Source organism: Dryobates pubescens, chromosome Z, assembly GCF_014839835.1.
Source record: "Dryobates pubescens isolate bDryPub1 chromosome Z, bDryPub1.pri, whole genome shotgun sequence".
Classification (NCBI taxonomy): Eukaryota; Metazoa; Chordata; class Aves; order Piciformes; family Picidae; genus Dryobates; species Dryobates pubescens.
In genome coordinates this window covers 908212-924490 of record NC_071657.1, presented here as the reverse complement: position 1 = coordinate 924490, position 16279 = coordinate 908212, and the positions used below count along the sequence as shown (strand labels likewise).

The 16279-nt window shown below is 51.9% G+C and overlaps 1 protein-coding gene across 1 annotated transcript in view; it reads right to left on the bottom strand.

Moving 5' to 3' along the window:
• MYO5B (myosin VB) overlaps window positions 1-16279 on the bottom strand; it is a 255509-nt gene that overhangs the window by 82118 nt on the left and 157112 nt on the right. Inside the window, exons 19-21 of the mRNA XM_054178698.1 lie at window positions 11516-11627; window positions 7471-7682; window positions 142-298 (exon numbers count right to left, since the gene is read on the bottom strand). Coding sequence (XP_054034673.1) covers window positions 142-298; window positions 7471-7682; window positions 11516-11627 — 481 coding nt within the window. The remainder of the gene's footprint in view (window positions 1-141; window positions 299-7470; window positions 7683-11515; window positions 11628-16279) is intronic.

The window sequence follows — 16279 nt, the reverse complement described above, 5'->3', positions numbered from 1 at the left end:
CTGGAGCCTCCTCTTCTCCAGGCTGAACCGCTCCAACACCCCCAGCCGGTCCCCATAGGGGAGGTGCTCCAGCCCTCTGGAAGTACAGATGAAGGCTGCCCCAGCTCTTCCCCAGGGCACAGCCACCCCGTGGGGCCATACCTGGTGATAGAGCCTCCTGACAAACATGCCTCGAGTGAAGGCCTGAATGGTGATGGTGGCGCTGCGGACCCGCCGGAAAGCTTGGCGGATCTGCATCATGCGGTACTGCTTCTGGAAGACGATGGCAGCTCTGCTCCTCCTCAGGTGCTCAGCAAGTCTGTAGAGCACAGCAAGAAGGTTAGTAGGAAACCTCAGCTCCACTTCTTTTCTGAGAGACAAAAAAAACCAAACCCCCTTTTGTCCAACAGGAGACTGAGGTCATGCAGGAACGCCTCAGACTCTTCTGTTCCTCAGGGCTCCAAGTTCTCTTTAATGTCTTTATCAACTGTCTGGATGAGGGGAGCAAAGCACCCTTTAATGAGGTTGCAGCTGGGGAGAAGTGCAGCTGGGGAGAAGTGCTGAGCTCCTTGAGGGTTGGGAGGCTCTACAGAGGCACAGCTGAGGCCAGTGGGATGAGGTTCAACAAGGCCAAGTGCTGGGTCCTGCACCTGGGTCACAACAACCCCGTGAAGGGTCCAGGCTTGGGGCTGGAAACTGCCCAGCAGAAAAGGACCTGGGGGTGCTGGCCAACAGCCAGATGAACATGAGCCAGGGGGTGACCAGGTGGCCAAGAAGGCCACCAGCATCCTTGCTTGTAGCAGCAATGTTGTGGCCAGCAGGAGCAGGGAAGGGATTGTGCCCCTGTGCTCAGCACTGGTGAGGTTGCACCTCGGATCCTGGGTTCAGTTTTGGGCCTCTGGAAGCTGTGTAGATGTGGAGGCTGAGGAACATGGTTTAGTGGTGAGTTGGCAGTGCTGGCTTCATGACTGGACTTGACCTGAGAGGTCTTTTCCAACCCAAACAATTCAACAGTTCTAACAAAGAGCACCCCAGCAGCAGGGCTGAGGGAAGAGCAGCCGGTGGCATGTCTCCATCAGAGTAATGGGGACGTGTGCGTCCATGAGACAGTGTCCATGGCACCCAGCAGCACTGGAGCCAGGAATCTACACACCTCAGCACTCCAACACAGCACCAAACCTGCCTCTTCCACTTCTTTCCCTTGCCTTGAACACTCTTAGAGTCAATCAAGGTGCAGGTTGGCTCCGTCCCCTCCCTGTCTCTAACGAACCAAGCGTCACAGAGGCTATCTGCCGACTCAGTGACTGCAGCAGCAAATCCAAGCTGACATTTAAACTGGTGTGCACTGGTTTGGCAACATTCAGCAGCAGGGCCTCCAGCAGTTCACACAGAGTAAATAATGAGGGGATGTGGTCAGCCCTGTGCCAGGCTGCTCTCCTTCCACAGCAGAATCCGTGTTCAGTTTGCTGTTACGCAGTTAAACAAACGTCCATCAATAACCTCCCTTAGGTTTGGGAATTAGCTTGTTTGGGGCCCGAATCTATGACTTGCCTCTTGCTCCCAGCATGAAGCATCACACAGATAACTTGACCCACTGCTTTGTTTCCTGAACAGCACTGTCAGAACCATATGGGATTGGCTTAGACACTGCTTTTGTCTGAGGGTGATGGTTTCTCATTAGGACCCACTCAACCACGGCGCACTAGGGAGGATGAGGGATGGTTTGTATCCAAAAAGAGGACAAGGCAGTAATTCAGGTGACATCCACATCCATGAAACCTACACCAGGAGGTGAACTCAAAAAACCATGCTGGAGAAAGCCTGCAGCAGGTGTTTTTTGGCTTCACAGCCTCTCTTGTAGGTAATAACCCTGTCACTGTGACATCCAGAGGGTTTCCTCTTCTTCTTCTTACAGGGATGCTTGACTGATGAAAAGCCAAACCACAGAATCACAGCATGGTTTGGGGTGGAAAGGGACCTTTTAAAGATCACCTACCTCATCCCCATGAGGAGGGACATCTGCAAGTAGAGCAGGTTGCTCAGAGCCCCAGACAACCTCACCTGGAATGATGCCAGGGATAGCACATCTCCCACCTCTCCGGGACAGGCTCTCACCACCCTCAGTCTCAAACACTTCTCCCTTCTCTCCACCCTCCATCTCCCACTTTTGCTTTCAATCCATCACCCCTTGGCCTGTCACAACAGGCCCTGTCTGTCCCCAGCTTTCTTCTGGAGTCCTTTAAGTACTGACAAGCCACAAGAAGCTCTCCCCAGAAGGAGAATCCAAGTCTGTAGATGTGCAGGTGGGGAGGCGAAAGTTAATCTCCTACCCTCTTGGTCTTAACCTCCCTTTTATTGATTAGGTCTCATTTGCTTTGTCTTCAAGTGAGCTTCAAGGACTGCTGAGAAGGCTCTGTAGCTATGGGCCTAGAGAAGCAGATCAGCCTCTGAAGGGCAGAAAAAGCTGTGCTCAGTTTTAAGTAAGTCACCAAAGTGCCCAGCTTGGCTTATTTGAGCCCTTCTCTGTCAGAAGCACAACTAACACCAGAAAATCCATTAGGAAGTCTGATGTTCTTCCAAGATGCAGCATGATTCAGAGGGATTCCTGGAAGCAACATGGAAGTTCTTCACCTTTAGCTGCTTGAATAATTGATGGAAATTGACTTCTGTGCAGCAGTTCAGTCTGGGAGACCTCCTTGCAGCCTTCCAATACTTAAAGGAGCCCAGAAAAAGAGATGGGGTCCAATCTTTTGAGCAGGGTCTGTTGTGACAGGACAAGGGGTGATGGTCTGAAACTGAAAGAGGGAAGATGGAGACTAGATCAGATGAAGACAGATTTTACACTGACTGGGGTGAGAGCCTGTCCCAGGCTGCCCACAGAGATGCCCCATCCCTGGCAGCATCCCAGGTGAGGTTGTGTGGGGCTCTGAGCAATCTGCTCTAGTGGCAGATGTCCCTGCTCACTACAGGAGGGTTGGGCTAGGTGGCCTTTAAAGGTCCCATCCAACCCAAACCATTCAATGATTCTATGGTCATGAATGAAGCAGTGAGTGTTCAGGAGCCTTGTAGCATACAGGTAGCATCTCACATGGCCCACAGGCTAGCAGAGCTCACTGGGCTGCAGCTGAGGCAGCACCACTGCTGATTTGTAGAGGTTAACTGAGAACCAGGGAGAACATTGCTGCTCAAAGTCAAAGCACACAGCTAACACACCACAGCTCCTCTATGCAGAAAAGCAGAAGGGAAACAGAGCTGAAAGGACCTAAAGCTACTCTTTGTTCTTACCTATGAAGAGCCTGAAGCCACCTTGGCTAGATGCAGGAGAACAGGCAGCATCTGACATGAATAAGGGGCACAAGATGCAAGATGACCTGTGTGTTGGGATGCTCCTACATTGCTGGGCTGGTGCCTCCCTCCCACCCCACATCTGCTACCAGCAGCCTGCCCTCCAGCGTGGCAGTGCCTGCAGAAATCCCAGCAGGCCCCCAAGGTGAGGAATCCTGATGCTCCTGCAGATGGAGAGTTAAACACTGGGCTCCCTTCCTCTGTGCCGTGAATAAGCCCACTGCCAGTGGTTTGGAGTGATGTTTCTCATCACAAAGCATCCAGCAAATCAATTCTGAGAACTCCTCTTGGATATCAAGGAAGTGCAAACCTGAGGCCTGCAGAACTGGAGTGCATACCAACTAGCAAAGAGCTCCCTGGCCAAGCCAGACACCAGAAAAATATTGGTTCTGTGAAACACTTCCACCCCAAAATCACAGAGTGCTTCAGTCATCTGATTATAACTCAGTTGCAGTGGAAGGGACCTCTGGACACCATCCAGTCCAACCCCCCCTGCCCCAGCAGGGCACCCCCAGCAGCTTGCCCAGCAGCACAGTGCCCAGGGCGGGTTGGAAGCTCTCCACACCAGGACACTCCACAACCTCTCTGGGCAGCCTGCTCCAGCCCTCCAGCACCCTCACAACAAACAACTTTATCCTCCTGCTCAGATGCAACCTCCTGGGTTCCACTTTGTGCCCCTTGCCCCTTGTGTTGTCCCTGGGCACCACTGTCTGGCCCCAGCCTCTTGCCCCCCAGCCTTTCTCTCTTGCTGAGCACTGATCAGATGCTCTCTGGGGCTGCTCTGCTCCGGGCTCAACAGCCCCAGGGGCTCTCAGCCTTTGCTCCTCACAGAGATGCCCCAGGTCCCTCAGCAGCTTTGTAGCCTCTGCTGGTGTCTCTCTTGAACTAGTGAGCCCTGAAGTGGTCACAACAGATGTGACCTTCCTGGGGCAGCGTGGAGAAAGCAGAGAACCTCCCTCTGTGACCTGCTGGCCACACTTTTCTTGGTGGCCCCCAGAAGGCCATTGGCCTTCTTGTGCACAAAATCACATTGCTGGCTCATGGTGAACTTAATTTTCCACCAGCACTCCCAGGTCCTTCTCAGCAGAACTACCTTCCAGTGGGTCAGCCCCTCACCTGTCTTGGTGCTGGCTCAGCACCTACAAATTAAATCAATGCACTATGAAATCAAAGTGAGGATTCTCATCTCTTGCCCTTGAATAAAGCTGGAGATGGGCCAGGAATGAGTCTTGACTTTAGCAGAGACACCTTCAGCACCATGGTGCCTGCATGCATAATATGGGCCTTGTTCTCACAGGGCTGAAATGCTACACCTCATGAAGAGCCTTTTCAAAGCTGCTCATGCAAAGCCCCCAAACTCAATGTCTGCAAGGTCACAGAATCACAGAAGGTTAGGGGCTGGAAGGGACCTCAAGAAATCATCCAGACCAACCCCAGCTTATTTTCTTTTCCTACCTAGATACAGAAGAGAGAGCAAATTCCTCCTGATTGAGGTTAGCACTGCTATGTGTGAGCCCCTTCCCAAAGAGTCAGGCTATTTCCATCCCTCATAGCCCCTCCACACCTCCATCATCTTGGGACAAGTGTGAGTTCAAGCTCAGGGTGCTCTGAGCCTGTGAGCTGTCAAACACAGCCTGGCTGTTGGGCTGCTGAAGAAAGAGCATTTCACAGAGTCACAGAATGTGAGGGGCTGCAAGGGACCTCCAGAGCTCATCCAGTCCAACCCCCCTGCCAGAGCAGGGTCACCTAGAGCAGGTCACACAGGAACACAGCCAGGTGGGTTTGGAATAGCTCCAGAGGGAGAGTCCCCAACCCCCATAGGCAGCCTGCTCCAGGGCTCTGTCACCCTCACAGGGAAATAATTCTTCCCTCCTGTTTCCATGGCACTTCCTCTGCCTCAGCTTCCACCACTGCCCCTTGAGCTGGCATTGGGCATCCCCCAGCAGAGCCTGGCTCCAGCCTCTGGGCTCTCTCCCTGCACATCTTTATCACCAGCAATGAGGTCACCTCTCAGTCTCCTCCTCCCCAAGCTCCAGAGCCCTCAGCTCCCTCAGGCTCTCCTCATACAGGAGATGTTCCACTGCCTTCATCATCCCTGTGGCTCTGTGCTGGACTCTCTCAAGCAGCTCACTGCCTCTCTTGAGCTGAGGGGCCCAGAACTGGACACAATATTCCAGATGTGGCCTCACCAGGGCAGAGTGGAGGGGGAGGAGAACCTCTCTTGACCTCCTGGTCACATCCCCTTTAATCCACCCCAGGATGCCTTTGGCCTTCTTGGCCACCAGAGCACATTGCTGGCTCATGGTCAACCTCCCACCCATCAGGACCCCCAGGGCCCTTTTCCCCTTCACTGCTCTCCAGCAGCTCAGTCCCCAACCCAGCCTGCTCCATGGGGTTGTCCTTTCCCACAGCACAGGTGGAAATCTCCCTTTCCATTTTCAAAGCATCTCACTTTAGCTTCTTCCCTGATGCTGGTGGGCAGAGGGTGTGTGGGCAAGGGACAGCAGGCAGCTCACCCATGCCTCTGGGCACTGTGATGCTGCTCCTTGAAATCTACCAAGAAAGGAGGTGGGGATGAGTTTAAATGGAATCTCTGCCATGGAAAAGCTTCAGAATGGAAGTGCCCACAAGTGTGGAGTTTTTTTTCCCCTACTTGACCTCCCCACCCAGCCCACCCTCAGAGGCCTTCTGTGGCAGGTTTAAGCAATGCCTTTACAATTTAGCTGCAGATTTGGAGCAGAGAAGTAGGAAAATATAAATAAATCACTGCTGGGTGTAAAGAGGAAAACTAAAGATTATTCTGAACAAATTCATTGGATAAATGTCTGGGGTAAAAGGAGCTGTATCATAACAAGTCTTCACATTTCACTTCCATTCCCATTCCTTTTCTCTCCCATTCTGACCTTGGCTGCTCTGCTTTGCCCAGGAGGCTTCTGGCTGACTTTGAGGTAAGGCTAACACTGCTTTCTCTCAACTCCTCTTTTCTCTCTCTGGAACAGGGGGGAGGATTTGGGAAGTTTCTGGGGTGGGCAATGGAGCAGCTTCCCTGGTCTTTGGGACCAGGGGGGTTTCCTTGTTATCTGCTAATGGTAAATATCTCTATAATACTGTAAATCCTGTGTAGTTTGTACATATTCATAGAATCATAGAATCAATAAGGTTGGAAAAGACCTGAAAGATCATCAAGTCCAACCTGTCACCCAACACCTCATGACTGCTAAACCATGGCACCAAGTGCCACATCCAATCCCCTCTTGAACACCTCCAGGGATGGGGACTCCACCACCTCCCTGGGCAGCACATTCCAATGGCTAACAACTCTCTCTGGGAAGAATTTCTTCCTAACATCCAGCCTAAACCTCCCCTGGCACAGCTTGAGACTGTGTCCTCTTGTTCTGCTGCCTGGTGCTTGGGAGCAGAGCCCAACCCCCACCTGGCTACAACCTCCCTTCAGGGAGTTGGAGAGAGCAAGAAGGTCTCCCCTGAGCCTCCTCTTCTCCAGGCTAAGCAACCCCAGCTCCCTCAGCCTCTCCTCACAGGGCTGTGCTCCAGACCCCTCCCCAGCTTTGTTGCCCTTCTCTGGACACATTCAAGTGTCTCAATGTCCTTCTTAAATTGAGGGGCCCAGAACTGGACACAGTAGAATAGAGTAGAGAAGAGCAGAGTAGAGTAGAATAGAGTAGGAGTAGAGTAGAGAAGAGTAGAGTAGGAGTAGAGTAGGGTAGAGTAGGGTAGAGTAGAGTAGGGTAGGGTAGAGTAGAGTAGGGTAGGGTAGAGTAGAGTAGGGTAGGGTAGGGTAGGGTAGGGTAGGGTAGGGTAGAGTAGGGTAGAGTAGACTAAACTAGACTAGAATAGAATAGAATTACCAAGGTTGGAAAAGACCTTTGAGATCATTGAGTCCAACCTATCACCCAACACTATCTCAAGGTGTGGCCTGAGCAGTGCTGAGCACAGGGCACAATGACCTCCCTGCTCCTGCTGGCCACACTGCTCCTGATGCAGGCCAGGATGCATTCCCTGCATTCCATTGTGGAGTGCAGTTTTTGCTTGTAACTGCAGCTTCCATTTGCCTCTAGCTGAGTTATTGTGGCTGAAGTTAATGCTGGGGGAAACCTTCAGCCCCCCAGAGCGTCGCAGGGCACCCACCTGCGGGCCAGGCGGCCCCGGGCGTAGCGCTGGATGGTGACTGCAGCTTGCCTCTCCCTCCTGTACTTGAGCCTCTGCAGCCAGCCACGCACTGTCTTCTGGATCATGATGGTGGCAGCTCTGAACTTGTCTGCTCGTAGCTTCTCCAGATATGCCACCTGGCCTGCACGGAAAAAGATCTTGGTACGTCCAAACTGGAACTTGTCTGGGTCCTTTGCAAAAGCATAAAGGAAACTGAGTTTAATGTAGGGCCAAACAGTAGGGGTTGCAGATCATTTATAGCTCAATAGACATTAATGAATAAATGAACAAATAAATAAACAGTCCCACTTTCCCTCAAATTTATCATCTCCTCCTTAACTGGGTGACAAAAGGCATTCATAGAATCATGGAATTGTTTTGGTTGGAAGAGACCATTTCAGACTCTAAAGCCCAACCCTTAACCCAGGGTCAACGGGAAAGGATCTTGGTACATCCAAACTGGAACTTGTCTGGGTCCTTCTCAAAAGCATAAAGGACCAAACAGTATCACATAGTATCACAGTATCACAGTAACTAAGGTTGGAAGAGACCCCAAGGATCATCAAGTCCAACCTGTTCCAACAGACCTCACAACTAGATCATGTCAGCAAGTGCCACGTCCAATCTCCCCTTGAACACCTCCAGGGATGGGGACTCCACCACCTCCCTGGGCAGCACATCCCAATGACGAACGACTCGCTCAGTGAAGAACTTTTTCCTCACCTCAAGTCTAAACCTCCCCTGGCACAGCTTGAGACTGTGTCCTCTTGTTCTGGTGCTCCTTGCCTGGGAGAAGAGACCAACCCCCTCCTGTCTACAACCACCTTTCAGGTAGTTGTAGAGGGCAATGAGGTCACCTCTGATCCTTCTCTTCTGCAGGCTAAACAACCCCAGCTCCCTCAGCCTCTCCTCACAGGGCTGTGCTCAAGGCCTCTCCCCAGCCTTGTTGCCCTTCTCTGGACACCTTCAAGTGTCTCGATGTCCTTCTTGAACTGAGGGGCCCAGAACTGGACACAGGACTCAAGGTGTGGCCTAACCAATGCAGAGTACAGGGCACAATGACCTCCCTGCTCCTGCTGGCCACACTATTCCTAATACAGGCCAGGATGCCATTGGCCTTCTTGGCCACCTGGGCACACTGCTGGCTCATGTTTAGGCGGGTGTCAATCAGCACCCCCAGGTCCCTCTCTGTTTGGCAGCTCTCAGCCACTCTGACCCCAGCCTGTAGCTCTGCATGGGGTTGTTGTGGCCAAAGTGCAGCCCCTGGCACTTGGACTTATTAAATGCCATCCCATTGGACTCTGCCCATCTGTCCAGTCGGTCAAGGTCCCTCTGCAGAGCCTTTCTACCCTCTAACTGACTAACATCTCTTCCCAACTTGGTGTCATCTGCAAACTTGCTGATGACTGACTCAACCCCCTCATCCAGATCATCAATGAAGATGTTAAAGAGCAAGGGGCCCAGCACTGATCCCTGGGGGATGCCACTGGTGCCTGGCTGCCAGCTGGCTGTGGCACCATTCACCACCACTCTCTGGGCTCAGCCTCCAGCCAGTTCCTAATCCAGCACAGAATGTTGTGGTCCAAACCACAACATTCCAAACCACACCAGTAGGGGTTTCAGATCATTTATAGCTCAATAGACATTAATGAATAAATGAATAAAATAAATAAATAATCCCACTTTCCCTCAAATTTATCAGCCCTTTCTTAATTGGGTGACACAGACATTGACACAATCATGGAACTGGTTTGGTTGGAAGAGACCATTTCAGACTCTAAAGCCCAACCCTTAACCCAGGGTCACTGCCAGGCCACCACTGAACCATGCTCCTCAGCACCACATCTATAAGTCTCTGAAATCTCCCAGGGATGGTGACTCCTGTTCCAATGCTTGACAACCTTTTTGGTGATGCTTTCTCCAAACATCCAACCTAAACCACCCCTGGAGCAACCTGAGGCCACATCCTCTTATTCTATTGCCTATTACTTGGGAGAAGAGACTGACCCCACCTTGTTAAGACAAATGGCATCCTGGCCTGCATCAGGAACAGTGTGGCCAGCAGGAGCAGGGAGGTCATTGTGCCCTGTGCTCAGCACTGCTTAGGCCACACCTTGAGTCCTGTGTCCAGTTCTGGGCCCCTCAGGTTAGGAAAGAGGTTGAGCTGCTGGAAGGTGTCCAGAGAAGGGCAACAAAGCTGGGGAGGGGTCTGGAGCACAGCCATGGGAGGTAGCTGGGGTTGCTTAGTCTGGAGAAGAGAAGGCTCAGGGGAGACCTTCTTGCTCTCTCCAACTCCCTGAAGGGAGGTTGTAGCCAGGTGGGGGTTGGGCTCTTCTTCCAGGCACCAGAACAAGAGGACAGAGTCTCAAGCTGTGCCAGGGGAGGTTTAGGCTGGAGGTTAGGAAGAAGTTCTTCCCAGCAAGAGAGATTGGCCATTGGAATGTGCTGCCCAGGGAGGTGGTGGAGTCCTGGGAAGTTTAATTGCATTGCCTTTTTTCCCTTTTTAATCTGAAGTGAATATTGTTAGACTCCAAACTACTTGAGCTGCTTCATACCCACTGAGGAATGCAACACTAGGGCTCACTCTTAAATTCCATGTGTTTACACCAACCTGGAATGGTTTCTTTGGGTTTAGGGTAGGGTTTGGGCAGCTTTTGGGGAGTTTGGGGGCTGTCTCCTAATGCTGAATAGAACAACACAACCCCCAGAGGCCTTCAACAAAAGGCCTGGGTCCAGATAGAGGAAAGCTTCCACCTGCACAGTCATAGATGCACTGCATATGGCTCTGCAGCTAAGGAAACTCTTGGTGCATAAGGAGAATAAGGTCTTTGCAGAGGGGAACCCAGATGAGGAAATTCCTCCCAATCCCACAAGGAAAACAGAGATCAAAGATTACAACATATGCTCAGGTGCTGTGCACACTCTGGGCTGCTCAACAGCCACACAACAGGAAGGAACCTTCCATAGAATCATCAAATGGTTTGGGTTGGAAGGGACTTCACAGAATGGTTTGGGTTGGAATGGATCTTGGAAGATCATCTAATCCCACCCCCCCCTACCATGAGCAGAGGTATCTTCAGCTAGAGCAGGCTGCTGAGACCCCCATTCTAGAACGTTTCCAGGGAAGGGGCATTCACCACCTCTCTGTGCAACCTGTTTCAGTGTCTCACCACCCTCAGAGTGAAGAATTTCTCTCTCCTATCTAATCTAAAGCTACCCTCTGGGTGGAAATTTGTGATTTAAACCTCATGCACAAGTCTGGGTAGCACAGCTTGGGTGAGGGGAGGTGGTACAAGCTTCTTGTTTGCTTAAGAGAATCAAGTCCCATCTATGGGAAGCTTTTTCTGCACATAGGTGGCTCTTAAAAGTCTCCCACACATCAAGATAGCGCAGTTTAGTGCATCCAATTCACACCCATTTGTGCACAGAGGCATTTAATGTTGGACTAAAGACCATGGACTGGTCTGGGAAGAAGCTTTAAAGGTCATCTAGTCCAACCCTCCTGCAGTCACCACCCTCAGTGTCAAACGTTTTTTTCTCCCTCCTCTCCACTCTCAATCTCCCTCTTTCAGTCTCAAAGCACCATCCCTTGTCCTGTCACAACAGGCACTGAGAAAAACTCTGTCCCCAGCCTTCTTCTTGGCCCCTTGAAGCACTGAGAGGCCACCAGAAGGTCTTGATGGAGCCTTCTCTTCTCCAGGCTGAACAACCTCAACTCCCTCAGCCTGGCCTCACAGCAGAGCCCCTCCAGCCCTTACATCATCCTTGTGGCCCTCCAGGGGTATGCTGGTATGAAATGATGTATTCAGCCTGACTGCAATCAAGAGATCCCTTGTCACACTTGCTCTCTCCTCCTCCTTGCAAGAGGCTCTCATTTTGGAACAAGCCCCAGGCTGCCTAGGCTGAAGAAGCACCTACATGAGCAGCAGGTGAAGTAGGAGCAGGAAGAGCAATTCAGGTCTTACCAAAGCCACAAGCTTTCACACTGTCAAAATCACTGCCATAAGACCTGGCCCCAGCTCACCTTAATAAGTTCTTCCAAGAGGTTCTGGCAGATCTGCTTCTTGTTACTCTTAGAGAGGTCTCTCTTCTTCATAAGGACACGATACCTATTGAAAAAGTCATGGTAGGACCACCTGAAAGCAAAGCAGAGACAGGATTAGCCTTCATGATGGGTATCATCTCCTTCAATAAAGCCTTGGGAGTCACAAATGAGTTCAAAGGATGAAACTCATACACTACTCTCAGCATGGATCATAAAATCAGAGTCCTGGGTTGGAAGGGACCTCAAGGATCATCTGACCCAACCATTCTTGGCAAAAAGTGTGGTCTAGACAAGATGGTCCAGATCACAGGCTCACAGGATGTCAGGGGTTGGAAGGAACCCAAAGAGATCATGAAGTCCAACCTCCCTGCCAGATATACCATCTAGCTCAGGTCACACAGGAACACATCCAGACAGGCCTTGAAAGTCTGCAGAGAAGGAGACTCCACAACCTCTCTGGGCAGACTGCTCCAGTGCTGTGTGACCCTCACAGTAAAGAAGTTCCCCCCTGTGTGGACATGGAACCCCCTGTGCTGCAGCTTGCATCCATTGCTCCTTGTCCTATCACAGGCAGCAAGTGAGCAGAGCCTGTCCCCTCCCTCCTTAAAAGTGTCTTCTGTTGAAGAATGTTCTGTCAGGACCAAAGCCACCTGAAAGACGTGAGGTCACTGCAGACCTGACCCTGAGTCTCAGTTCCCTCCTGCCCCTGAACAACCTTTGTGCATTTCCAGCTTGGAGCAAGTTGTTTCCCTTTCTCCTGATGTGATTCCTCAGAGGTCATTTTACCTCTCAAGTCAGTCACAGAGTGTTACAGGTTGGAAGGGACCTACAGAGATCATCCAGTCCAACCCCCTCCCAAAGCAGGCTCACCCAGGGCAGGTCACACAGGAACACATCCAGGTGGGTTTTGAAAGTCTGCAGAGAAGGACACTCCACAACCTCTCTGGGCAGCCTGCTCCAGCCCTCCAGCACCCTCACACTACAGAAGTTGTCTCCTCTTGTGGAGGTGACACCTTCTGGGCTCCAGCTTTTACCTGTTGTGCCTTGTCCTGTCCCTGGTCACCACCAAACAGAGCCTGGCACCTCCATGCTGACCCCCACCCCTCAGCTATTGACAGACACTGATCAGATCCCTCTCAGCCTTCCCCTCTCCAGATTAAACAGCCCCAGGGCTCTCAGCCTTTCCTTACAGCAGAGATGTTCAATGATGCAGTTCCCTTTGGAAAAGGCATGTTAATTCTGAAGAGATCATGGATCTCCTGATTTGGCCAAAAAAACCCATCAAAAAACCAATCTTGGTAAGAGGACACAGAATGACTCAAACAGAGATTCTTCCCTATTTTGCTTTTCAAACTCAGTTAAATATGACTTTGACTCAAGGCATTCGCTCTGCTCTGCAGCCAAGACCCTTAAAACAAACCCAAAACCCTTGGACTCTCAAAAGACAAAGTAGCCACTTGGAAGATTCCTCACTGTCACCATCAGAAAAGGTTCCAAACACTTCACACTAATTGAAGGAACTAGAGCACTACAGCTTATTGCTAAGAAATATCATCTCCTGCTGCTGCTGTTAGATGTAGAGCCTGGAGACTGGCTCCTGAAGCTTCTTCAGCATCTGCCAAGTTCCAGCTTCCTCCAAATTAAGGCAGCAAGCTCTGGGCCCCTCAGAACCTGAGGTTGTATTTGAAGCACCAGGAGTCTCCAGCAAGGTCAAGTGGGGCCATCACTGCTTCAAAAAAACCCAGGTGCAACAAACACCAAAGGAAGGTGGAGGGGAATTGTAGAGACTTCGATTCCTGCTCTCACTCAATGAAGCCAGAGAATCACAGAATCGTTTTGGTTGCAGGAGACCTGTAAGTTCATGGAGTCCAACTGGTATCCCAGCACCACCAGGTCACCACTAACCCAGCACCACAGCTACACAGCTTTGAAACCCCTCCAGGGATGGAGACTCCACCGCTGCCCTGGGCCGCCTGGTCCAGCTCTTCACAAACACTTCAGGGAAGAAATCTACGCAGGCCAGGCCTGGGGCTCACCTCCAGATGTACTGGATCCTCCTGTCCAGATAGCTGATAAATCACAGAATACAGCTGTTTGGAAGAGGCCTCCAAGCTCATCCAGTTGAACCCTCAGCCCAGCACTGCAGGGTCAACATTAAAGCACGTCCCTGAGCACCAGGTCCACAGGCTGCCTGAACACCTCCAGGGATGGTGACTGCACCACTGCCCTGGGCAGACCGTTCCAGTGTTTGACAAATCCCTCAGTGAAGAAATAATTCCTCATATCCAGCCTCAACCTCCTCTGGTGCAGTTGGAAACATTTCCTCTGCTCCTGTCCCTTGCCACCAAGGAGCAGAGGCTGCCCCCTCCTCACCGAGACCTCTCTTCAGGCAGCTGCAGAGAGCAATGAGGTCTCCCCTCAGCCTCCTCTTCTCCAGGCTGAACACCCCCCGCTCCCTCTGCTTTCCAGGCCCTTCTCCAGCCTCACTGCCCTTCTCTGGACACTCTCCAGCCCCTCATTGTCCTTCCTGTAGTGAGGGGCCCAGAACTGAACACAGCACTCGAGGTGTGGCCTCAACCAGTGCTGAGCACAGGGGGATGATCACCTCCCTGTCCCTGCTGCCCACCCTGTTTCTAATCCCAAGCAAGGATGCCAAGATGAGAAGACACTGTGTGAAGAGCAGACCTACAGAAAACGTCCCTCCTCCACCCTCCAGGCCCCACATGTGCCTTTTGTAGGCATGTTCTACTCAGCTCTTCCTGGGTGAGGCCACACTACCTGAGCACCTCTTATGTTCAGGACTCTGGGAGATACTTCATCTCTAATGGAAGCTCTTGAAGGCTGGAAGCTGGGACATTTCATTAGATCAACATACCAGAAATACAGCACATATTTCAAAAGAGATGGCCAGCAGTTTCCCATCAGCCCAGAAAAGGCATCAGGGGAGGGAAGCCAGTTGGATAAAAAGCAACACTCTAATTAAAAGAGCACAGAAGAAGAAAATGCAGAATGAGGAGAGAAAAAGCCAGGACTGGTAAAGCTAGGGAAGTGCTACACACAACTCCTGCATGGACATATTGCACCCAGGACGCCTTCTGCAAAGAATATGGAAGTGGCAAAACTCCTCAATGCTGCTCCTGAAGGAAAAGCATGGGTTTAGGAAGGGCAGGTCCTGCCTGACCAACCTGATCTCCTTCTATGCCCAGGTGACTGCCTGGTGGATGTGGGGAGGCTGTGGATGTAGTCTACCTGGACCTCAGCAAGGCCTTTGACACTGTCCCCCACAGCAAACTCCTGGCCAAGCTGTCAGCCCCTGGCTTGGATGGGAGCACACTGCGATGGGTTAGGAACTGGCTGGAGGCTGAGCCCAGAGAGTGGTGGTGAATGGTGCCACAGCCAGCTGGCAGCCAGGCACCAGTGGTGTGCCCCAGGGATCAGTGCTGGGCCCTGTGCTCTTTAACATCTTTATTGATGATCTGGATGAGGGCATCGAGTCCATCATCAGTAAATTTGCTGACGACACCAAGCTGGGGGCAGGAGTTGATCTGCTGGAGGGTAGAGAGGCTCTGCAGAGGGACCTGGACAGGCTGGGCAGAGGGGCAGAGGCCAAGGGCAGGAGATTGAACACATCCAAGTGCCAGGGGCTGCACATTGGCCACAGCAACCCCATGCAGAGCTACAGGCTGGGGTCAGAGTGGCTGGAGAGCAGTCAGGCTGAGAGGGACCTGGGGGTGCTGGTCGACGGTAGACTGAACATGAGCCTGCAGTGTGCCCAGGCAGCTAAGAGGGCCAATGGCATCCTGGCCTGCATCAGGAACAGTGTGGCCAGCAGGAGCAGGGAGGTCATTCTGCCCCTGTACACTGCACTGGTTAGGCCACACCTTGAGTACTGTGTGCAGTTCTGGGCCCCTCAGTTTGGGAAGGAGGTTGAGCTGCTGGAACGAGTCCAGAGAAGGGCAACAAAGTTGGTGAGGGGTTTGGAGCACAGCCCTGTGAGGAGAGGCTGAGGGAGCTGGGGTTGCTTAGCCTGGAGAAGAGGAGACTCAGGGGTGACCTTATTGCTCTCTACAACTACCTGAAGGGAGGTTGTAGACAGACGGATGTTGGTCTCTTCTCCCAGGCAAGCACTACCAGAACAAGAGGACACAGTCTCAGGCTGCGCCAGGGGAGGTTCAGGCTGGATGTTAGAAAAAAGTTCTATACAGAGAGAGTGATTGCACATTGGAATGGGCTGCCTGGGGAGGTGGTGGAGTCACCATCACTGGAGGTGTTCAGGAGAAGACTTGATGGGGTGCTTGGTGCTGTGGGTTAGTTGTTTGGGTGGTGTTGGATTGGTTGATGGGTTGGACAGGATGATCTTGAAGGTCTCTTCCAACCTGGTTTATTCTATGTATTCTATGTATTCTATGTATTCTAAAAGGAAGGATGGAGGGCCCCAGGAGACAGAATCAAGAAAGGAGTTGTGATGAGAGGACTTCCCACACACAGATGGCCCAGAGTAGCTCTGGAGAAGCAAGACTGAGTCAAAGTGTCTTCCCTGTCACAGAATCATTTTGGTTGGAATAGAGCTTTAAGGTCATTGAGTCCAGCTGCTAACCCAGCACTGCCAGGTCACCCCCAAACCATGGCACTCAGCACCACAGCTACACAGCCTCGAAACCCCTCCAGGGATGGGGACTCCACCACTGCCCTGAGCAGCCTGGGCCTGGCCTTGACAACCCTTTCAGTGAAGAAATCCACGTG